This window comes from Orcinus orca, chromosome 9 (genome assembly GCF_937001465.1).
Source record: "Orcinus orca chromosome 9, mOrcOrc1.1, whole genome shotgun sequence".
NCBI classification, from domain to species: domain Eukaryota; kingdom Metazoa; phylum Chordata; class Mammalia; order Artiodactyla; family Delphinidae; genus Orcinus; species Orcinus orca.
The window spans coordinates 70207046-70231414 of NC_064567.1; the positions used below are offsets into that span (position 1 = coordinate 70207046).

A 24369-nucleotide genomic window follows, 5' to 3' on the forward strand; every position below is an offset into this window, starting at 1 on the left:
AAGTTCACTCCTATTTAAAAAAAACGAGTGGGTGGGGCTTCCCTGGTGGCGCAGTGGTTAAGAATCGTCTGCCAATGCAAGGGGCCACGGGTTCAAGCCCTGGTCCAGGAAGATCCCACATGCCACAGAGCAACTAAGCCCGTGCGCCGCAACTACTGAGCCTGCGCTCTAGAGCTCGCAAACCACAACTACTGAGCCCATGTGCCACAACTACTGAGCCTGCACTCTAGAGCCCGTGCTCCGCAACAGAAGCCACAATGAGAAGCCTGCGCACCGCAACAAAGAGTAGCCCCCGCTCTCCGCAACTAGAGAAAGCCTGCGCGCAGCAACGAAGACCCAATGCAGCCAAAAATAAATAAATAAAGGAAAGATAAATTAAAATAAATAAATAAAATAAAATCTCTCAAGAGAGCTGAAAACTATCCATAGAGAGGAAAATGGTCAGAGTCCTATACTGAGAGTCAGGAGATGGGATTCTAGTTTTACCTTTGCTTCGAATAATTGTTTGGCCTTGGATAAGTCTCTGGGCTTCAGTTTTCTCATCTATAAAATGACTACTCACAACCACAGATGAGATCCAAGTACCATTTAATGTGGGCCTTACTTTGGAGAGGTAATCCAGTGTAGTGGTTAATGATAAACTCAGCAGAGACTGCCCAGGTTGGAATTCCGGCTCTTCCACTTAAAAGCTACATTTTAAAATACAGAAGCTTCAGGGAGTTCCCTGGTGGCCTAGCGGTTAGTATTCCGCGGCTTTCACTGCCGTGGCCCGGGTTCAATCCCTGGTCAGGGAATTGACATCCCGCAAGCCGCGTGGCACAGCCAAAAAATAAAATAAAATAAAATAAAATAAAATACAGAAGCTTAGAAAGTTCAGCCTTTCCAAATCAAGACTCTCATTTTACTAGCAAGCACTGAGTTCATGTGAAAGCAGTACAACTCTTCAAAGGCTGCTAACCTAAGCCAAATTTAACCAAAAGATTATCTCATAAAATACTGTACATTAGCAACACCACTGAAAATTTATTATAAGGCTAATTATTCCCAACAAAATATCACACTAAAGGTAAAAATAGAACTTCTGCTACTTGCCTTTTTTTTTTTAACCTAATACTGCTAATGACAACAGAGCTTATGATATACCATAATCTCTGTGAATAAAATTAACCATGGGAATAAAATTAACTACAGGAATGAAAAAAATAATCTGTAGAATTCAGAAATATAAAGTGAACTACAAACTACTAGAAATAAGTAGTTCATGAGTTAAAAATCAACCAATAAGTATTTACCAGGCCCTCCTACACCAGGCTGTGTGCAGATTATTAAGTACAAATACCAAAGTATGAAGTTCCTCAGAGTTAATAAGGCTGGAAAGGCAAGTCCTTTATTATCACATTTTCACACAACAAAAGCCACTCATCTACAAACATTTTTATGTCCTCGTTAGCCCAAGTAGGAATACTTCTCACTGCCCATTAAAATTGTTTGCTATCCTTAGTTCAGCCCACAAAGATGCCCAAACTAGTCCGTGACAGCTGACATTGGAAGCTTCACAGGACTAAAAGTGAGTATAGCTTCTAAGATATTTCCTCAAATCCACAAGCTTCAGAATTTATCTTCAATGACACCCACACTAACATATACCACAACACATAACTGTTAACTTAGGTCAAGTACCTACTTACAACAATTTCGTTCTTTCCCTTAAAGTACTGCTAGTAAAGGCAAACTCTACTTCTTCAAAAAGTCTGCTTTTTGCAATGGTCATCAAGCACTAGAAAAGGGAAATTGATTGGCTAGTCATAGTTGCCCTACTTCCATTTCAGAACCAAGGGAAAAAACTGTTCCACTGAGAGTACCAAGGAAGTCTTAAGCAAATCAAGAGGATAGATGCTAAACTCAACTTCCAGATTCCTACGATTTAAGCGAAAGGTGACAGGGTGTGGGAGAGGGAGGTGATGTAACTGGGCTATCGAAGTATCCCCCTGAGAAAAAGAGGTCCTCTTCACGAAGCAGTCAAGGTAGGGGGTGGGAAACAAACCGGTCTGCCCGAGTGACAAACCCAGGATGCTGACCGAGCTTGGAGGTGGAGGGCCCTGGAGGCCAGAGACCCGCGAAGAGAGAGATCTCGAGAAAACCGTAGGGGAACAGGAACCAGCAGCAACGCGGAGAGACCGACACTGCCACAGACCAGCGTGTAAGGGGACGCCACGAAGGGAGCGGCGAGTTAGGAGACAGCGACGGCAGGAGGGAGACCAGTGCCAGGGGCGACGAGCAAGTGGCAACTGCGAAAGAAGAGGCACAGGCAGCCGGAGGTGGCGGGACTGTTGAGTCAGCACAGCTCCTCTTCAGGGGGCACTTGTAGGATCCCCGCTCTACTCGGGCCCCGGGGCCCGCTACCAAGGGTCGAGCCCGCAGGCGGCGGAAATAATGTTATCCGACCGGCAGGCGCCGGCCCCTTCCCCATCTCACAGGTAAACACTGGCCGCCGTCGCCGCTTACCTCTGTTAACATTATTACACCCCGGGGAAGTGAGCTCCTTCCTAGCCTCGCCGCATGGCAACAGCCGTAGCAGCAGCGAAAACTGCCTGAGCCGCCGCCAACGGCGGCAACAGCTCCTTCAGTCCTCTCCCGGGCGGCGGCTTTACTCGGCTTCGCTGGCTTCCCCCCGGCCCGGCAGCTCTCGACGGACGCGCCGCCATCTTGGAAGAGCGACGTCCGCGTCTCCCCGCGACGTGCGCTCCCATTGGCGGGCGCAGGGGCAGCCGGCGTCTCGTGACCGTCGCCATAGCGCCGGCGCGAGGGGAAGTGGAGGCGGGTGGCCGGAGACCCAATCGGCGCCAGCTGAAAGGGCCCTGGGGCAGGGCGCAGAGGCCGACTTGGGACCGCTGGGAGGGCAAAGAGGCCCCAGCGCGATGCCGGCCCGGGAGTCCGCGCGCGCGTCCGCGGCGGCCGCTGATCCTCCGCCGCACGCCGGGGTCGGTCGGCCCTGGGGTACAGCGAGACGGGCAGAGGCCAAGGCTTCCATGGATGGCGCTGCGGACCTCGCGTGTCTCGGGGACAAGGCGGCAGATGTCCAGTAGAAAAACTTCCCTCTCGCATATCTCCGGCCCCGCGGCGACCCAAGAGCAGGAGGGGGATGTTCGGCTTTCTCCACTGTCTGGGGATTAAATATGAGCTGAAAGTGCTCCCTGCTCAGCCCCTCTTTCCTTCTAAACTTTGACAGAAACTTTCCTTTGTCCTTACCAGTCCTCAGCGTGTTCTCTTCTGGGGTGCGCGACAGGTAGTAGAAGTGATACAGGCATATCAGCTTTACCCCGGTTGTAGCAGAGTGTCGCTGATTCGGTGTTTGGCCAGCACCTGTATAACAATGAGGGCTTGGTTTTGCTCTTCCTAAGAGACCTCTAAAAAATGTAAAGCCAATTTTACTTTTTAACTGCGGTCCGTACAACTTCACTGGCTTCTTGATACAGTGTGTGCGTGTGTGTGTGTGTGTGTGTGTGTGTATCATGATGAGCAAATTTCAGCACGTGTCATTGTCAATAGTCCTAACTTAAATGGGACTGAACTCTGGAACGCAGGGTGCATAGAAGCCCCTGTTACTGACACCCTTCTGAACCTGACACTAGGCAAATTACAATGTGTGAAACTGAAGGCAGTCACTTCTACCTGAATTGTAATGAAAGTAATTTACCTGAACCTGCTGTCAAAGTGAGTTACCCTGTTGTATGTTAGAAACCAGTTTCCAAGGAAATTGACAAGTAAATTTTCAAATTTGACACGCACAATCCTTCCACCTCTTTTAAGGGGTTACAGAGGCATTTGGGAAAGAAGTTCCTTCCCCTTAACCGGAGTCCCCCCTTCCCTTAACAATAGTACTATTGTGTAAAATGAAATTTACCTAATACATTACTCTTATATTCTCAAAACATTAAGTAAAGGCATTAGAAACTTTGTGTTACCTCTGTTGTGTCCTTATCAAGGAAAGAGAATGATTCATTTAGGTAGCCAGGTAGAAATTCAAGATAAATCCTGATTTTACTCAATTCAACTAAGTGAGGCAAAGTAATTTTGCTGTTGTTTTAATCTACATCTAATACATAATTTTCATATTACTGGGCTAGCAAAATTCTGACCTCTGCAACAGAATAAAATGTGTTACAGGGATTGACAGAATAGCCATGAATAGAAAATAAGATTGGAAAATACTCTCTGGCCTAAGATATTAAGGAAACGAAGAGATACTAGAGACAACAAGGAACCTGGAAAAAGATAACTGTTCCAACCTATAAATAAGAAAACAGAGGAGGCTCATTAATATTTAAGATACCAACTAGTAAATTAAAACTGTAATTTAGGTGTCTGGCCTGAGTATTTAATTTTCATATGTTTTTCCCATTCCAGAAGGAAGGCATTTTCACTTATTTTAAAGGTGATAAATTAAGTGTAGGCACAACTTGAGGTTTGTACCAACCTGTAATATGACATGGCTATGCTTTTAACATTTAGAAGTTTGTCCGTAGACCTAGGAGCAAGCCAAAATCATTAGCTCCAAGTTTTCTCCGCCAGAGTTCTTTCTGTGACCTAAAAAACCTTATGTTATCTAGCCTCCCCAGTCCCACCCCACATCCACCTCTCTGACCTCATTTCTGCTAAGCACTGCTCCTATAACAGCAAGGCATCCTCTAGCCCTGGGGCCTTTGCACTGAATATTTATCTGGAAGGATCTTTCCACCAGGTACCTGCATGGCTAGATCTCTCACTTCTGTTCCATCTTTGCTCAAATACCACCTTTTTCAAGGAAGCCTATTCTGACCATCCTTTTAAAATGTTGCCCCTCCCCCAGTGTCCTCCTAAAAGACTCCCAAGGAAAAGGCCTAATTAAAAATGAAAACAAAATCCTTTGTGTTGAAAGAATTTTTTTTTCAATTGACCATTGTGTGTTCTTATCTTGCAATTAATGGGGGAATTACTTTTACTGTCACTAGAATGCCAGAGAGAAGTTTATGACAGAATAGTAAGCTGAGCCTTTCCCTTAAGCTTATATTACTGCTGTTATTTTCAATGGTGATAATGGGATGGGAGGATAATAAAGATAAAATATGTTTAGAAGAAAAGCTTTCTTGGGCTTCCGTGGTGGCGCAGTGGTTGAGAGTCCGCCTGCCGATGCAGGGGACACGGGTTCGTGCCCCGGTCTGGGAAGATCCCACATGCCGCGGAGCGGCTGGGCCCATGAGCCATGGCCGCTGAGCCTGCGCGTCCGGAGCCTGTGCTCCGCAACGGGAGAGGCCACAACAGTGAGTGGCCCACGTACAGCAAAAAAAAAAAAAAAAAAATCTTTCTTATGTATATATACATTGGCATGAGTCAAAGTTAATTTGCTAGCAAGGGAAGCAACAAAGTAAATAAGGTATGGCATTTCAGAGATTTATGGACGTTGGGAAAGAGAATGCTTATAGAAGCAGCTAGCTTCAAAACAAAAAGTAAGCATCTAATTTGGCACAGATTACAGTTTCATACCACGTGGTCTTAAAAACATCCTATCAGTTGTTACAGAGGAAACCTGGGACAGGCTGACCTGAGATGCCACGTTCTTTGGCTATCAATCAGAAATTTGAAACAAAACAAAACTATCCATCTTAAGAAACACATGATAAGGATACATCTGTGGTTGTTATTGCAAAAGGTTTGATTCCTCAACAAGCAGTGTCCAGTCTAACACAGGAAAGGATGACAAAAAGAGGTCAGAGGCAAAAATCAAGTGTGTGATGCTTTTAAACAGGCCACTGCCAGTGATTTCCAAACCTCCGAGCAACAATTCCGAATATCCAATTTGCCTAATTTTTTAATTTTAAAGCAAAGAAAAAAAATTCATCTACATATTCAGGTTGTCACATGTTAACTATAATCCTTTTTGAGAAACTGTAAAAGTATAGCATCAATCTCCCAAGCAAATTGCATCTATCAAACAGTTGTCACATTTAATCTTTTGGTTTCTTAAACCATATTATTAACTCCAGTTTCTTCATAATGCAATGTCATCAGTGTCACCTACCACCTGTACCGAGCATTAAACAGTACCATACATTCATTAACAAGGTCCAATATCACAGCCAGTGAATCAGTATTAAAATAATGCATTGGCAACAGAGAAGACACATTCTAAGAACAGACAGCAGCAGGGTATCCTGATTCTTACAGCTTTAGTATGACAACAGTAAAGCAGAAATTTCAAGGCATTTAAGAGTGTTCTGAAGTCTAGCTTTGAAGAGCTCTGCAGGTGCTTTTTTCTTACACAGTATTTTTTGAGGAAATACTGAGGCAACTCAAGACTAAGAGAGAAGCAGTAATAAGGTGAAGTTTTGCTAACAGCAGATGCAGCCATAAAATAATAATATTCACAAGTCCACAATGGTACCAAGATCTCAATAGAAAGGACCATATTACAAATATGTAGAGTCTGTAGTGTATTTCAGAGATTTTACTAGATCACTGACAGCCCCAGTCAATAGTTTTTAAAACAAGTATTTTTACACCATAAAAATCAGCACTTTTCAAACAGTTAATTCTCAGTTTTGAATACTATTTTTCAATATATGGGCCAGGTGCTGTGGGAAGCATTTCGCATATATTGAACAATTGAAAAAGACCATCACAGTAGATCTTATTACCCTCCAGGACGTGAGTTTAGTAACATTCCCAGGATCACCTATCAAGGATACATGCTATCAACAAGATCTTGAAGCTGACCTCAGTCACCTCCTTCTCTTTGAGTATAGATCTACATAAATTATTTCAAATTATTTTGCATAGGTGACTTGTCTCTTCTCCATTTTTTATTGATTCAATCATTTCTTTATATGCGTATGTACTCGTAGATATTTATTTTATACTTTGGGTTAAATCCAATACTATTTTATTTGGTTGTTCAGATTGCCTCAGCTTTGGCCACTGGGAGCTCTTTCAGTTGTCCTATGTCCTTTTAATATAATCCCATCACTGTGGGATGGTTTTTTGTTTTTGTTTTTGAGTACTTCCTTAATTTCTCATACTACAAGATTCTTCAGGCTCGTCATACCTCTGTCCTAGAATCAGCCATGTCTCTAAGGAACTTTGGTTCCTTTACTGGAGAATGGTATTAGAAACCAAGATCTGTTCTTGGTTTCTAGAAACTAGAAACTAGGAACACATCTAAAAACTAGATGTGTTCTTTGCTACTGGTGGTGCCCTTTCTTTTCAGCCCTTGCAGTTAAGAAAGCAAGGAAATATATGCATGTACACTAATCTATATATATACACCTATCTATATATATTTCTGTATGGAACCATCTGTACCTATATTAAACTAAACACAAATTCATAGTGATGTCTACAACTCTAACGCATTACCAGAAGGATCATTCTAGCCTCCTTCCTTGGCTTATCTGTAAATTTTCACTCCAGCAGTGAGAAACCTGATTCCTACTATCAGCCATCCATTTATTTACTTGTTCAATTCCAGTATGCATGTATAGCTGTATCAGAATTGTTAGCCCATAACCCCTTGTGAAATCAATTAGAGTACAGTCTCTAGGTGCAGTTTCTTTTATCTTTAGTCTTACAAACTTCAGTCATTTCCAAAGTTGCTTAGTTCAGTACCTTTCCTCCCACCCTCTTCAGTGAGGTCATTTCTTATATTGGTAATATAGTTAGATTCTCTTGTTGCAGTCTACTTTCTTTCTTGAGATTCCCCCAACCTCCTAAATAATTTGAATTTTTAAATTCGCATACCTTAAGTTTCACTCTTTGTGCTGATTTCTGACAAACGCATAATGTCACATCATACAGAATAGTTTCACAGCCCTAAAACATAAAGAGAAACGCATAGTGAAATTACTTTTACATTTTTATGCACAGACCCAAACAACTAATGATTTTATAGAAGAAACCTCACTTGGATATAGAGATATCATAAATATATATACATCTATATTATATACATATATAATATTAGATATATTAGACATATAATCCTCTATAATACCTGATATTAAATTCTTACCATGTGCCAGGCTCTGTTCTAAGTGCTTCACAACAACCCGAGAATATAGGAACTGTTATTATTCCCATTTTACAGATGAAGAAATTGGGCCCCAGAGAGTTAAATTTTTTTTTTTTTTGCGGTATGCGGTCCTCTCACTGTTGTGGCCTCTCCCGTTGCGGAGCACAGGCTCTGGACGCGCAGGCTCAGCGGCCATGGCTCACGGGCCCAGCCACTCCGCGGCATGTGGGATCTTCCCGGACCGGGGCACGAACCCGTGTCCCCTGCCTCAGCAGGCGGACTCTCAACCACTGCGCCACCAGGGAAGCCGGAGAGTTAAATTTTTTGTCCTAGTTGCACAACTAGTAGTAGAGAAAATATTTAATGAAAAAATTAATATATACATACATGTATGTATATATATACACTGTATAGTTATATATTTCAGAATTATATGTGTGTATATATTGTGTTTTCAAGTATATTAAATCAGTTAACTTTAAAAGCTAAAATTTTTCAGTGATCCTGTCCCCAGTTTCTTATGTGAATCATAAGAATAGTGACTGGCCTTTGACCTCCTGTTTCTGCCTTCAGCCAAAGGAGGAAATGAGAAGAGGAATCAGTACTCACAGACAGAACCTAGTATGTCCACTTATTTAAGGCTTACCTCAGCTAGTTCCATTTTTACAGAGTAAGGGTGAAATCAAAGACTGCTATTATATTGCTTCCTACTTTACTAGCTTAACAACGAAGGTAAAAAAAAGATTGTTCTGAGTTACCAGTGTTTTTAAATGGTTACATATTACGTTAATTGGCATAAAGTTAATGAGACCTGCCTTTACCCTTGCATATATGGTAATCTTTCTGTTTTCAATAAAATTTTTAAATTTAAAAATAACTGTAATAGGCACTTCCCTGGGGGTCCTGTGGTTAAGACTTCGACTTCCAATGCAGGGGGTGCAGGTTCGATCCCTGGTTGGGGAGCTAAGATCCCACATGCCTCGCGGACAAAAAAACAAAACATAAAACAGAAGCAATATTGTAACAAATTCAATAAGGACTTTAAAAATGGTCTACATAAAAAAAAAACTAAAAAATTAAAATAAATTAAGAAAAACAAAAATAACTGTAATAGATGTACATACAATTGAATGGAAGAGATATTAGACACATGCCCCATAATATTGGCCATGGAATGAGAAGAGTGGAAACCTGAGAAGATTTGCATTGTGGTCCTGTCTTTGCTATTAAATAGGATTAAACCTTGAAAGTGAAAATTCATCATTTTTTGAGCTTCACTGTCTTTTTCTGTAAAGTTAAGAGCTTGAAACATATAATTAGATTAACACTAATATACTGTGTACATGAATACAGTCAGTTGTTGCTTGAAGCATTGGGCAATGCACTGCGGCTCAAGATCAAATGCTCTCTAAGGTTTCTTTCAATTTTAAAACTGTGGTACTTATGATAGCAAGTTTTCCTATCACTTTCCTTCAACAAGCATATTCATCATCACCTTTTTCAAAAACCTTGCTACCAAGCAGAGGCTGCTGTGAACTGTTTGTAGTAATGAACTCCTTGAATTACCACCTTTCCACTTAAAATGAGACACCTCCTACCTTGGAACAGCCATGTCTGCAAATATCCGTGAACAGAGAGATCAGCAGAAATGTCAGGAAGAGTTCTGGTGTATAAAAAACAAAGCAAATAATCAAATAAAAAAGCACCTAAAATCACACTATTCTTGAAATCGATAGGACATTCACCTATTTTGGATAGATAAGATTTATCTTGTTCACTTAATCAGCAAAATGCTGAGGGTTTCACATTTTATCTTTAAAAATAGATGTCCTTTTTGGGTTTTCCTGTTGCTGGGGAAGTGTACTTTCTGTTGCTAACTGAGAGCTAAATGTTCTGCTTTGAATGGAAGATGTTTGTTTTTATCAGTAGGAGTGGCAGAAGGATGAATGAAGGAATCCCCCCCCTTTTTTAACTTGTTTCTGTAAGTGAAATGTCTGCTTTCTGGGTAAAAGCATATGATTGGCTATTTACCAGAGTATCCTTTAATAGAATCATGGAATTTGCTCATTTGTTTACACATTACTTTATTCACTAAACCTTAAATGAGCTAACTATTCAATTTTTAAAGATCACAGGGTTATGGAATTCTTATTGAAACACCTGTTATCACTCAATCTCTAATGGTTAGAAGGTACAAAGAGATTATCATCTTTGCATTTTTGTCTGATATAATTTAGTCTCAAAAGGGGGAGGGGAATAAGAAATAGATGAGATCTGACTTTCCTTTCAAATCTTATGATCATATAATTAAAATACAAGGCATCTTCCTCTTCATCTTTATGTATTACTGTTTGCACTATTTAGGGCAGGAAACTGAAAGGGGAAATATCACAGGCAAGCAAATTTGAACAAAATATTACTTTGGTATATTTACTTTCATGCTTAAAACTGCATTAAAAAAAATATACCCATTCTGGCTATCCTCAGCTTAAGGTAAGAATTACAGAATTATTTTTTAAATGTAATTGTCTTAACTTGAAATTAAATTCTATATTATCACCATCTTAATTGTATTGTAGTACTCTGTGAAAAACTGTTGATTTCTTAAACAAGGACTTCTGTTTTGTTTGAAGCTGTGTCTCTCGGTAATTCATCAAGTTTATACTTTATGGTTATGCCAGAAATTTTGGTTACACTGAAACTCTATGCTGTGAAAAATGTAATTGAGTTTCCATCTTCCAAATTTCATTTTTTGTCTTTAGAAGTAAATTGTTAATCTATGAGCCACTGGCTTTTGGGAAAGAGAGAATATTTCATTATATCTCTCTAAATCATTCTGTGGCATGATGCTGTTGCCTTGGCCTAGTCATTTCATCTTCCTCCTGGGCATTGAGGGAGGTTACAAATCCTGCCTGTCTAGGTGGGGTCCAGTAACTAGCTCAATGGAATGTAGCAGTCTTCCTCTCTTTCCACCTTCGAAGGTGACCTTCCATGCTATGCTAGATAATAGAGACGAGTTGGAAGGAACCACACAGGAGAATCTGCCCACCAGATCCAGAAAGAAAATCTTTGGACTTTGCACAAGTGACAAATTCTTTTATTATCTTGGGTTGTTGTTACGGTGTTAAAACCCTCTCTCACTCTACTTACTGACAGTAGGAAGTGTCTAACCTGAGAAATCCCCCCCTCCTCGCACCCTCCCCACCCCCTGCAAATGAGGAGACTGTTTTAAGTGATATTACTTAAGTAGATCCTCAATAGTTCCACTTTTTTTTTTTTTTTTTTGCGGTACGCGGGCCTCTCACTGTTGTGGCCTCTCCCGTTGCGGAGCACAGGCTCCGGACGTGCAGGCTCAGCGGCCATGGCTCACGGGCCCAGCCACTCCGCGGCACGTGGGATCTTCCCGGACCGGGGCACGAACCCGTGTCCCCTGCATCGGCAGGTGGACTCTCAACCACTGCGCCACCACGGAAGCCCAGTTCCACATTTTTTTTAAGGAGAACCATTTTAAAAGTTACGGCCTGGGTGTTACAGATTAGACAGACAAACACACACGCAGGCGTGCGCGCACACGCACATACACCAACACACACACACATAGGCACACAGAGACGGCTCCCAAAGATTTCTGGGAGAGGCGGATGAACTGAAGACCCTGTTCCATCCAGTCTTCTCAGAAAAGAAAACCAGGGAAGTTAATGGAATAGAAAAAAGAGTGAGTAATAGACAGGCATGAACCAGAATCAAGGACCAGTTAGTTGCTCTGAAAATCCTGAGAGCCTTCCCGGAGAGTTCTAATAGCCACTGCCCAAGTATGCAACCAAATTAGGAACTAAGGAGGGTTCAGACCAGACCAGTGTTTGACTCAGGAATTCCACCAAAGGATGACTTCCTGGTCACTTGGAAGGTTTTGCCCTGGGGATGTCTTACAGGTACTCCTCACCTCTGACAGAGTCTCCCACACTGAACAGTTCACCTGGGAACAAGGGAACTAATGTTTTTAAACTCCTCTGTGCCAGGTGCATTCCGTACCTTATCTTTAAACCTCATAGTAAGCAGTGTTAGCCCCATTTCTAAAATGAGGAAATTATGGCTCAGAAGGTTATTTAATTTGCCTGAGTCTTCTGCTAATAAACAGCAAATCTATTTCAACTTTCTGACTTGAAACTTATCTCGTTTTTTCCCACGATACCTCCCCCAAGCTCAGCCTCAGATCTAGGATACCCTTCGAATGGCCAATAAAAACCTGTCTCTTTTCCCAAGCATTTCCTGCTTTTTACAGTCCAGATCTCTTGAGGATCTCTTGGAATAAACTATCATTTATCTAATGATGACTTGTTTTTCCAGTTTACTCACTTTTTCCTGCCTCTCATATAAGAAGAGACAAGGGTATGAGCCCAATAGCATTTTACCTGATTTCTTCTGTTAATTTGTCAAATATAACCATAGTTCTTCTCTAATGTAAACACGCTTTACCTCTCCTGGTTGTAAAATGCTAATCTCACATATTTATTGAATTTTTCTTATTGATTAGCATGCATTCCACGTTCATTATTATCTTATAGAGCGCGCTCGAGGCCTCTTTATCATTAACAGCAATATGATTTTCATATGTCTGCCTCAGGCCTATTGACCTCTGCCTATGCCATACCTGTACCATAAGCCAAGGGTATATGGTCTGTTTCTTTCGTTCTGCCTTCCTTTCCAAGTGAGGCGCCAGACTTTAGCTGTGTCGGGTCTGTTCTCCTTCACTTTTCTCCCTCAGAGGCTTATGGTTTTGTGTTTTTCCAGACGAATTACATCTCCCTCTCCTCACCTGCTTCTGACATTGACGACTCCATCATTAATCAACTCTTTCTCCTTAGGCCAGTCCCTAGTCCCTAAAGTATCCTTCATGACCATGGTCATAAGCTGCCTCTGAGCCCCATTAGAGCAGAGAGGGATGACCCTGTGATTTGTAAACACCAGAAAGAGCAAACCACAAAGTAGAGGTTGTAACTTCATCAGCAGGCCTATTTTGCTGAAGCACATTGACATTTATGAGAAGTTAAGTCCAGGTGGTTTGCAAAGTCTCCCATTTTGACATCACAGACTACTAATGTAAATTTATTTTCAGTCATTTCTGGTGATTTTTCTCCTAAGCTCCAGATAATCTTTTCCTATGTATTAGTCTCATTCATTATCCCTTTTCTTTTTAACCAATTCCTCAGAAACACGTTTGGTATAATGTATTTCACATAATTGTATGGGGTTTTTTTGCTTTGCTTATCTTTAGAAATAAAGACACTAAAATGTTAAATGTACACTGAGGAAACCAATAAGGTTTAACACCTGTGCAACGTTTGAAAGCAACAAGTCTATATACAACATCAAAGACAAAATAATTACTAAATAACACAATTACTATCCAGTTTCGAACTTAATTTATTTAGTAATTATTCTCATTTATCCACTTCTTTTACTGATTAAAGCACATGAGTGTTTGAGTCACCAGAAAACCAACAAGTAGACACCTCTATAGTCAATGCTAAATACATAAAAGTAAAGTAAAATATCGAAAGTGTTTCTCACTCTTATTTTCCTTTATTCCTATTTCTTGGCCAAAGCATACTCACTAAAAGACAGCATTATATCTGAAATAAACAACATTTTCCTAGCGTTCATTGTCTCGCTTTGTCTAGTATTTTAGAAAATTATTAGAGTGTGAAAGAGATTCTGATAAGAGTTTATAATGTGAAGAAATAGAAGTCAGATTTTAATCACACACATCAGTGAAGGAGCAGAAAAGGCTTTCAGAGATTCTGCTTTTGCTTCCTTTTCTAACTAAAATCTAAAGCTTATGGAATTTACACTTTTTACAAATGTGATAAAATAACCTCTCAATCACTTGCACTAATAAAAAGAGAAAATGGATTTGAAAAATCCCAAATAGTGAATAATCTAAAACTTGTCAAACTATAAAGTAAAGCCATTGAAATTTGAATGTATCTAATGCTGGATACCCACCTAGCTATATTTACTGAGTATATTGTTTTAGATAAATCTAGAGATTTAGAGATGCCATGGCAGAATCTTGATGTTACATGTCGGCTCGCTATTTTACGATAACTTCAAGTTATTATTTCTTAACTGCCTTTTCTTCATAGTAATCATGCAGACCATCACTAGTGGTGTTCTGGAGCTGGTTCAGACTGACTCATGAACTCGGGGAATTGTTAAAATTCTTAGAATTTTACTAGTTAATTTTTAGATACAGTAATTATTAAAAATTAAAGTATATAAACTTATAATTAAATACATTATCTATAAAACAAACATAATAAGTACTCAAAAATCTTCACTTCCTAATTATTTTACTACTTTTTATTATTATCTATGTTTTGAGGTTATTTATGCTTAGAGTATGATGAAAATACTACAGAATAGTGTGCTAGTTCTCATTTCTTCCCAACTCTTTGTTTACTGATGTCCTATTAGTAGCTTAAAATAGGCTGTGGTGGGAGTATTTACACCATGGAAATTGGCAATTATTACAAGTCAAGACGAATTATTGTTTTGCTGATTTTAAAAGTGTCATGACTAGCTGTTACATTGTGAATAACACAAAAAAATATTGAGGAACTATCCTTCCACTATTCAAAAATTATTATCCAATTCAGCAAAGAAATTGTTCACACAACTGACAAATGAGTGAAGTTCTGGCATTTTACTAGTTAACGAAAAAGAAAATATCAGCCAATATTCATGTTCGTCAAACACTTGTCAATTGCAACCACAGTTTAGCCAGGATACAAGAACAGCAAAAATCAGCAAAAGCATCAAACGAGAATCAACTGGCTATATTCAAATAATAAAAGTCTTGAACACTGTATCATTTTTAATAAGTTGTGCACCACTCATTCTTTTTATCAATAAAACGTGTAATAAGTTTATATGCATCTTTTAATATATGCATGCATGTTTTCCAGAGAGCCAGTGTACAAGCTCACTACTGTCTAGCACTTACACAGTGACCCCCTTCACACAGCCTCAGTTTATTAATCAGTTGTCAGCTTACTTCCCTCTCCTCCAGTCTCACATTTGATTGGTTATGACCTGAACGATAAAGTCCTTCTCTGGTTTTGATACCTGGCTGCTCAGGAGCGCTGTTCTTCCTGGGGTTGCCAAGCTGGATCTGCTGGCAGGTATGTTCTCAGCCACATGAAGAAGGCATCCCTGCAACAGGAGAAAATGAGATTAACATGCCAAGAGAAGTAGAGACAAGCAGAAATATCTGCACTTCAAGGAGTGCAGATAGAGTATGTCCTGGTGATGCTGACTTCCCAGATCCAGTTCGTCCTATAGGCATTGCTTCCTATAGCCATTTCTTTGAGTTATTTCAATATCTTCCCAGCTACATGGCCCAATACCTTTATGTTTGCCTTAAGAGAAAATGAGCTGGTTTTCTATCACTTGCAATTATAGAGCCCTGACTAATACAAATCCCTATGCAGTTAAAATGGACAGACTTCAGCAAGTCTGTAAACTGTCTGAAATTGTATGCAAGATTTTGTGTGTTTGTGTGTAAGTGCATTTTCCCCCCTGAGAATAGGGTTCATAGCTTCCCTCAGATTCACAAAAGGATCTATAAACCCACAAAAGCTTACTTAAGTTGATGTGAATCAAAATAAACTAAACCTGTATCTTTCTGTGTCAAAACTTGCTAGGCATATATACTACACCAATCTAGAGGTGATTACATTCACCTGAGTATGAATTTGAGTTTGTCTTTGTCTGATGTTTTTAACCTAGATTTTAAGGCCTCCTAAGAGTCTTAAATCCCAAAGGCACTTAATTTTCACTTAATTCCTTCCTTGTTGTTACATTCTTCACATACTAGCCTATTTCTATATGTGTGATATTGTGAACATAGTTCTCAAGAGAGACTAAAGTGGGAGACACTTGTTATTCATTTGACTTTTACGAAATGAACATCTGATAAGAAGCCAGTATCTATATACTATCAAAGCTTTAAAAATGACATTTATCCACCTTTAGAAATAACTTTCAAGGAAGTAATATCAGGCATTAAATCCAAATTGGATAAATACATATCAGTTGTTTTAAGATTATTTTCTAGGTTAAGAGGTTAAGGAAATTAAGTTATAGGGCAGGAAATATCTTTATTGGGGCAAATTAAAACTGGGTTCAATATGAATAAGAAAACAGTAAAAGGTAAGAAACCCATCTTGTTGTCTTGTGATGTTAGTTCTCAAGTGGAAAATAACTGTATTCGATAAAAAGCAAAATAAAGTGTTCCCAGTACTAGGCATTCAATCCCTTCACTTCAGCAAAAGCTAAAGCAATTTCTGAGGATGCTTTTTGTCTAAGAAAAGTAATTTATTGCTTGGATAAGCATGACATAGAAGGCTGTGCAGGTACCGCTCACCTAACTGAAGCAGTATTTTGTTAGCCTCTGTAAGAGTTTTGGTTGATTGTACCTATTGCACTAAAAAGAAATTATTTAAATCATATTTAAAATATAAGAGACACAATAAAGTAATATAGTCAAAATGTCTTTGAAGATAAATTTGGTTTGAAAATTAAAATGTGATACATTTAAATTTCTAAAAAATAAAAACACTTTGTCATCAAAGCCAATAGACAGCATTATAAATATCCCATCAAGACAGAAGTGAATAAACAATGTTTAAGGCTTATACGAATACAACTAGACTAAGATATCTAGTCTAGTAATGAGAGCTTAGGAGCTAAAGCTATCAAGTTAAATGGTCCATTTTAAGAAAAAAATGACTACATTTAAACTTTACTCTTAGTTGAAATTTAGTGTTGCTTCTTTAAATCACATAAACTATTAAGTTGAGAATGATTAATCAATGCACAGAAAAAGAATTCTAAACTTAGTTCTAAGGTTACAGTAGGTTATACCTATTTAATGGGTAGTTGGGTTGGTCCAACCTTTAAGGCTAGAGTTTATAACTGCCTTGGAGTCTATAATTCTCTTCATAAGTACTTCTCATGCTATTGGCTATAATGTTAATCCAAACATGTACAAATAGATTGATAGATAAGCATGACACAGAATACTATGAAGGCCTTGATCACCAAACAGAAACAATATTTTACCATCCTTTAATAAGGCTTGGTACAATAAGAGTAAGAAATTGACCCCTGGATGTTTCTGACTACAGAACTCAGATGTTCATGATAGTTCATTATAATAGAAGTGCAAGTTAACATGGCTCTAGGTGTTCAACTCTAAGAAGAAAAAGTTATATGCAAAAAATTGGTTTGGGAGAAGAAATATGTAGTTCCTTATTCTTCATTATCTACTTATCGATATTATTCATTTCTTCCATAAGATGCCTTACACTGACATCAAAAGTGGTAACTTGCCCCAAACTAAAAATATCCTGTAAACTGAGCTTGACACCTATTTAAGTCATTATTCTATGTAACCTGCAAATAGAGTCTAAAGAGGCAAAATAAATAATCAACAGAACCATGTGGCAATTCCTCACAATAAAGACTTTATAGATATTGAGGAGTATAAAAAACAATACACAGGGCTTCCCTGGTGGCGCAATGGTTGAGAGTCCGCCTGCCGATGCAGGGGACACGGGTTCGTGCCCCGGTCCGGAAAGGTCCCACATGCCGCGGAGCGGTTGGGCCCCTGCGCCGTGGCTGCTGAGCCTGCGCGTCCGGAGCCTGTGCTCCGCAACGGGAGAGGCCACAGCAGTGGGAGGCCCGCGTACCGCAAAAAAACCCCCAGAAAAACAAACAAAAAAAATACACACTGGCCTACACACAGCACTGACTAAGAGTTAGGATATTTTCATACTATCTGGGTGAAAATTACAAGCAGGTGATATGCACAGTTCATCGATATGCTTAATACACTTACCCTGTGAAGTGTACAGAAACTATCAAAAAAGAAATTATGAACAGTGTTTCAAACATTTAAGAAGTTAACGTTATATTTCAGAAGAGTAATGATTAAGCACCATTTTCTACTTCATACAAGTTACTTAGATATCTGCATAAGTTTTCCTCCTACATATAAAAAGTTGATAATACTAAATAGCAAAAACCAATCACTGATGCCACTAATATTGACATTTCTAGAAGAAGGACAAATAATGTAGCACCTTTCATAGCAGACAGGATTCCTACTAGAGGCCTGGGGGATTGTTCTCTACTGGGTTTCTTCTTTTTCCTATTTCTCATTTGCAAGCTTGTTCCTGTAAGATAACAGCCTAGCCAAATGAATAACCTTTGTTTCTGAAAAGAGCCTCTGCCCTAGGTCCCTCACTTTAATAAACAGGGATCAGGAAGCTAGAAAAAAAATCATTAAATATTCTTTAGTAGTATCTCCTGAAATACAGCATCTAGAATTAGTCCTAAGTAGCCATCCTGGTGCCTTCTCTTTTATACCATACCCTGACTTCTTTATCTTTTCTAATTCACGAGTAACTCTCAAACTGAAAGCACCTCTGACCCAAAAGATAGAGAGACAACCTGCAAGGGAGGAGAAAGACATGCAAATGTTGCAACAATTCAAGCCAAAGTACATAGGAGGCCCAAAGTTTACTTCACCATGTCTAATTTTAAGTTTAAAATTTTAAGTTTAAAATTTCATCTCCTTTTTCCAAAAGTTCCACTTCTATCCCCCACCCCAAGCATTAGGACCATCTTTTCTACTCTCCCCAAATTTGAAAGTGGTTGAGAAATTTTAAAAGAATGAAGTCAAAAAGCACTGGGAGGGAAAATATGGGTCTCAGAGTTGATTTGGGATCAGTACACAATATTTAACATGTTAGTGTAAATCTATTAATAAAAATAAGAGAATTCCTTTGCTTTCAAAAACAATTATTTACATAATTTTGTTTAATAGACAACTGAGTGGTCTTTGATGATAAAATAATTATGAAAACACCAGGAACTGACAAATGAGGTAGACTGTCATAATCAATTCATCTACAATTTGAAAATAACACGAGGGGGGAGGGGGAAATAAGATAGGAAATTTAGAATTTCTGTAGGACACCATCATAACATTTTCAGTTAGTGACTACTGATGAATGCCAATTTTGAATAATTTTTAAAAGCAGAGATTAACAGATAGTATTATAGGACACAATTTTGTAAAACTTAAGAGTAAATATTTCGGTAAAGCCAACTTTCTGCAAAGATACAAGTAACGAAACACTTTCTACAATGTAATAATTCTATTATATGCAATCATTAGTTTGTAGGTCTTTCTCTTCTGCTAAATTGAGCTCCTGGAAGGAAAGACAGGCTTAGTCTTTGTTCTCACAGGTTCTACACAAAGTGTGATTCAAATGTTTGATTAATTTACTTAACTGATATCATATATCCTTATGGAACATATACTCAAGGTACTCAAGTTCAAGTTCGTACTATATTAAAATCACTTTCAAAGCTTTTTATAAAACAGATGCTTAGGCCCCAATCCATACACAGTCCTAAATATGTTTATTTTTTTATTTTTAAACATCAATATGTATGAAGTTTATTTTTTATTTTTATTTTTGACCGTGCAGCACTGCTTGCGGGATCTTAGTTCCCCAACTCATGCCCTCAGGCAGTGAGAGAGGGGAGTTCTCACCACTGGACCTCCATGGAATTTCCCCTAGATATGTTTAAAAAGCTCTAACTGGTACACCTTTCCATAACATGCTGAATATACAGAAAACCACTAGAAGCATTACCACCAAAGTCAGAAACAAAGCAAGGATGCCTATTAGCTCCACTATTGTTAAACTTGGATCACAGGTGCCAGTTTCAATCATACAAGAGAGGATAAGCAGAAGCTTAAGAATCAAGAAAGAAAGAGCAAAACTATATCTAATGACATATAATGTATTTTTACACCTAGAACACAGAAGAGAATCCACGCTAAGACTAACACAAATAAGAAAAAAAAAACTTTTAATAAAGGAGCAGTTGTTAAATTAACATACAAAATCAATAGCTTTCACAGATAGAAAACTAACCACTTAAAATATATAACTAAAGAAAAAATATTTATAATAACATCCAAAATATAAATAATTAGATATAATCTTAACAAAAAATGTGTTTAACTTCAGGAAAACTTTAAAATGCTCTTCGGCTCAGAAAGTAGACCTAGAGAGATGGAAAGACATCCCTTGTTTTTCAACAGGAAAACTCAGTATTATAAAGATATAAATTCTCTCCACGTTAATATGTGAATTTAATGTTGTCCTAGTAAAAATTCCTTGAAGTTTGTTTGATGAAAATGGGTGATTCTAAAGTTCATATGGAAAAATAAACATGCAAGAATAACTAGGGAAACTCTAAATATAGACAATCTGAGGGAGGACTAGCCCTATGTGATACAAAACATACTATAAAGCCTCTATAGTTGAAAATGTGGGGAGTAGATGCATGAATAGAGAGACCAATGGAACAATGGAATACCGTGTCCAGAAATAGCTCCAACTACCTATGGAATTTAGTAAATGACAAAGGTGGCAGTTTAAATCTCTAGGAGAAATGATGGACTTTAAAAAGTTGTATGAGAATATTAGATAGAATTTTAGAAAGATAAATTTAGAGGCATACCTCACCCATACAAAAAGGAAAACTCACCAGATAGCTAAATGTAAAATATTAAATCATATACATACTAGAGAAAAACAAGGGAAATTTATTTAAAACTCTGTTGTATGGAAAACTTTTCTAACTATGACTCATAATCCAGATGCATTAAGAGAAAATATTTGACCTCATAGCCTTTATTGCTGATGGAATCTCTAGTCAACGGGAGGTTGAGCCTATCCTCACAAGAACAGAGAAAATCAGGCAGAGGGGTCAACGGTGAATCCTGCAACTGCAGGACCAGTATCTTAGAGTGTCCGTGCACTGGGGCAGATGTGTCTCCAAGTGCAGCCTGCTTCTACCCCTCACAGTGCTTCTCACTTCAAATACCTGGGGTTCTGCCTTTGCTTTCCAACCTGGCATTCCACTAAGACTGGAGCCTCTAGTCTGCTTCTCTAATAGCCAGAGACCCTGCATAGAATTTACTACCATCTTCCCACAAAAAAGGTCACGTCCTATTCCCCAAATTCCCATACCATAAGTCACTGACTGAGGACCTGTTGTGAAATAATAACCCAGAACCATCAAACTGACTTCTTCCAGTATTTACACTTCCCTGTAAATACTGCTTATTACCTTTATGTGTCATGGACTCCTTGTATTGCCGATGATTCCTATTATTACTGCACAATTTGCTCTCCTCAAATAATGGCTCCTGTTAGAACCAAGCCCAGGGGTTCTTTCAACTTTGCAATTTGAACTACTGGCCTGGCTTCCTCAGCATCTTACCCAATGGAGAAGTCACTTTTCTCAGTGACCCTTCCTCCGTGAAATCCTGTCTTCCTTCTCCATGTCCAGTCCTTGTTGATAGAGTTGGTTGGCTAAACCCAGGTCATTTGACCCTTAGTTTAATCACCAAATTGCTTTTCATTATGCTATGGTAGACATTACAATGCTCACCTATATCAGTTCTTTCTGGAAACATCATACATTACACTTCTCTGCCCACCTTTTAGTTAGGTGGCATTCTCATAGCTTGAGCTCCCTAGATGCAGCTTCTAAGACAAGAACGTGTGAGCCTGTGCACCACAACTACTGAGCCTGCTCTCTAGAGCCTGCGAGCCACAACTACTGAGCCCACATGCCGCAATTACTGAAGCCCATGTGCCTAGAGCCTGTGCTCTGCAACAGGAGAAGCCACCGCAATGAGAAGCCCACGCACCGCAGTGAAGAATAGCCCCCACTCGCAGCATCTAGAGAAAGCCCGCACACAGCAACGAAGACCCGATGCAGCCAATAAATAAATTAATTAATTAATTTTTTAAAAAAGATGGATTAAGAAAATATCCTCCAGAGAGACTGGTAAGGAAGTGAGGGAAGCAAAACAAGGAATGAAATAAAGTCAAACAAGAGTATAAGCTAAGGCAAATGTCCCATAGAGGGCAGGCTTTAGCGTGATCCCACAGGAGAATTCTGGAGGGTAAGTGATACCTCTGAGTTGTCCTAAGCTGAGGAAAGAGAGTTGAGCTTGTATTCCTGCACAAGACAGTCATTCATAAACAGCCACTGGGGGTGTATGTCCTTGTGAAAGCCAAGCACTTCTGGCTCTCTGTGCAAAGGAGTTCCAGTAGCTCAGAGGCAGGCTGCTGAAGAAGAGCCCACGGGTGCTGGTCATTGAATGCACACAGACTAGGGATTTAAGGGGACACGCCAAGGAAAGAAAGACACTGTCTGTGTACCTTAGGTGCTATGTGAGTACTTCTGGCCAATAGTGTTTCAGTGGAAATTACTATCACAGGTGAGTTTAATTTCCAGTGTGTAATCTTCCAGCATTTTATTCTCTTGTCTTGGCAACCTAGAAGTCTACCTGCTTCAGACAATCCAGCACCACAAGGTGGTGGAGTTTTGTCAGTCTGTATCCCTGAGTCATTGGGGCAGATCCTCCTTCTGATCTGCACTGGACATTTCTACTAAGTGAGAAATAAACTTAGGCTGAGTTTGTTATTATGGCATATCCTCTCCTATCCTGACTAATGCACATATCATTTATACATTCTTCATTCAAAAATATTTGTTGAGCAAATACCATCTGCTAGGTATTGTGTTTGAGAATATAAAGACAGAATAATTATTTTTCCCCTCAGAAAGCCCATTGTTACAGTAGCGTATAGTTAGTACCATAATAGAGATACAGTGTGGGATCCAGAGTGCTATATGAACAACGAATAGGAGACTCTAAATCAGACAGTAAGTTACGGAAGCCTTCTTAGAGGAGGTTACATACAAGTTAAGTTACAAAACATGAGTAGAAATTAGCTAGAAAAATAAGGAGACTAGGGAAAGAAGGTCACCTCAGGTAATGAGAATAAGAGATGCAAAGCTCAGATTCATGAGGCACGGGACAGGATACACCGATGACTCACAAAGTATAACAATATGCAAATTAGTATTTTGATATTTTGTTTCTTGTAGCTTGGCCTATCAGGTTGAATCACAGACCAGTTAACTGACACAGGAAGTCAATTCAAATGATGAGCTAGTTCATGACCTAAGGCAAATCACTACTTTACCTCACTATATCCTGTTTACCTACTCTGAAAGATAAAGGTACTTACTGACCTGCTTCATAAGGATGTTGTTTAATTAATATTGGAAGTTGCTTTGAAAATACCAAGCACTTCTCACACATGAAGAGCTAGTACAATTTCCTTGGGAGATGTCTTGATAAAAGGCAGCATGATTTTTAAATCTTTAGACTGGAATAAATGTAAAGAAGAAAATAATTGTTGCTTCCCTTCCACTGACGCTAAAGGACTTTCTACTGCCATGCCTTTCTACTTCCATGACCTCAGGCTAAAGAAAATAGAAAAGATATGATGATTCCATGACAAAGTTGAAACGCTTTACAGCAGATGTGAAAAATTTTAAGATGAGAACATTTACAAAGTGACCATCATTGGTAGGGGCTTCCAGGGAATATGCACTCAGATGGTCTGTTTTTAAATTTAAGTGCAAATGATGATGATGTTTATGAGAATGAGAATGAGGATGATGATAACTAATATCTAATAAGCAAATTCTGTGTTCTGGAACTGTTCAAAGTGCTTTTCCATGTATTATCTTTTAAAATTCTCTAGACAACCTTACGCCATAGGTTTATTACTATCTCTGTCTTACAGATGAGGAAATGCAGGCCCGGAGAGTTTACTAATGTGGCCAGGGCCACTCAGTAACCTTGATAGCTCATGGTTTCAGCATTATTCCTGAGTACTCATGTGGCTCTGAAGTCTGTTTCTTTATATCTTTTCATGCTACCCACAGTTTCACTATTGATCTCATGGGCAGAACAATGCCTTTAAGGTATTACCATACTTGGGGCAAAACTTTTGTATTTGTGACTGGATGAATAAAAATAGTTATTTTAGAAGGCAACCTATATGGAAAAGTTAATTTGAATTCATCTCTTCACTGATCACTTTTGTTGATCATACTTAGTTGCTCCATCTATTTTCCAACTCAAGTGCCCTCAAGGTCATAAGGGATTTCTGATTCTTTTCCTCAGGAACAATTGTGAGTGTGCACTTTTTTGTGCACAACTGCTCCTGAATTTTCTGCCCATATCTGATGCCACGTCCTAGAATTCAGACAGAACCAGAAACTCTGCCATAGGTCCATTTTACTGACTTGACAAATCCCCAGGTTTCTTCTTTGCCCGGACTAGGATATGATGTTAGGCAATA

The 24369-nt window shown here is 39.1% G+C and overlaps 1 protein-coding gene across 4 annotated transcripts in view; it reads right to left on the bottom strand.

Moving 5' to 3' along the window:
* The window catches only part of SNX13 (sorting nexin 13), a 138154-nt gene extending 135427 nt beyond the window's left edge, over window positions 1–2727 (bottom strand). Inside the window, exon 1 of one of the 4 annotated variants that reach the window (XR_007479101.1) lies at window positions 2506–2655. Coding sequence is in view for 2 of the 4 variants with exons in the window: in XM_033440893.2 (XP_033296784.1) it covers window positions 2506–2517 (12 nt within the window). In the remaining 2 variants the exon portion in view is untranslated. Of the gene's footprint in view, window positions 1–2505 lie in introns of all 4 variants that reach the window. The other 3 variants (XM_033440893.2, XM_004263466.4, XM_033440922.2) reach the window with 3 other exon arrangements.
* Window positions 2728–24369: the final 21642 nt, after the last annotated feature.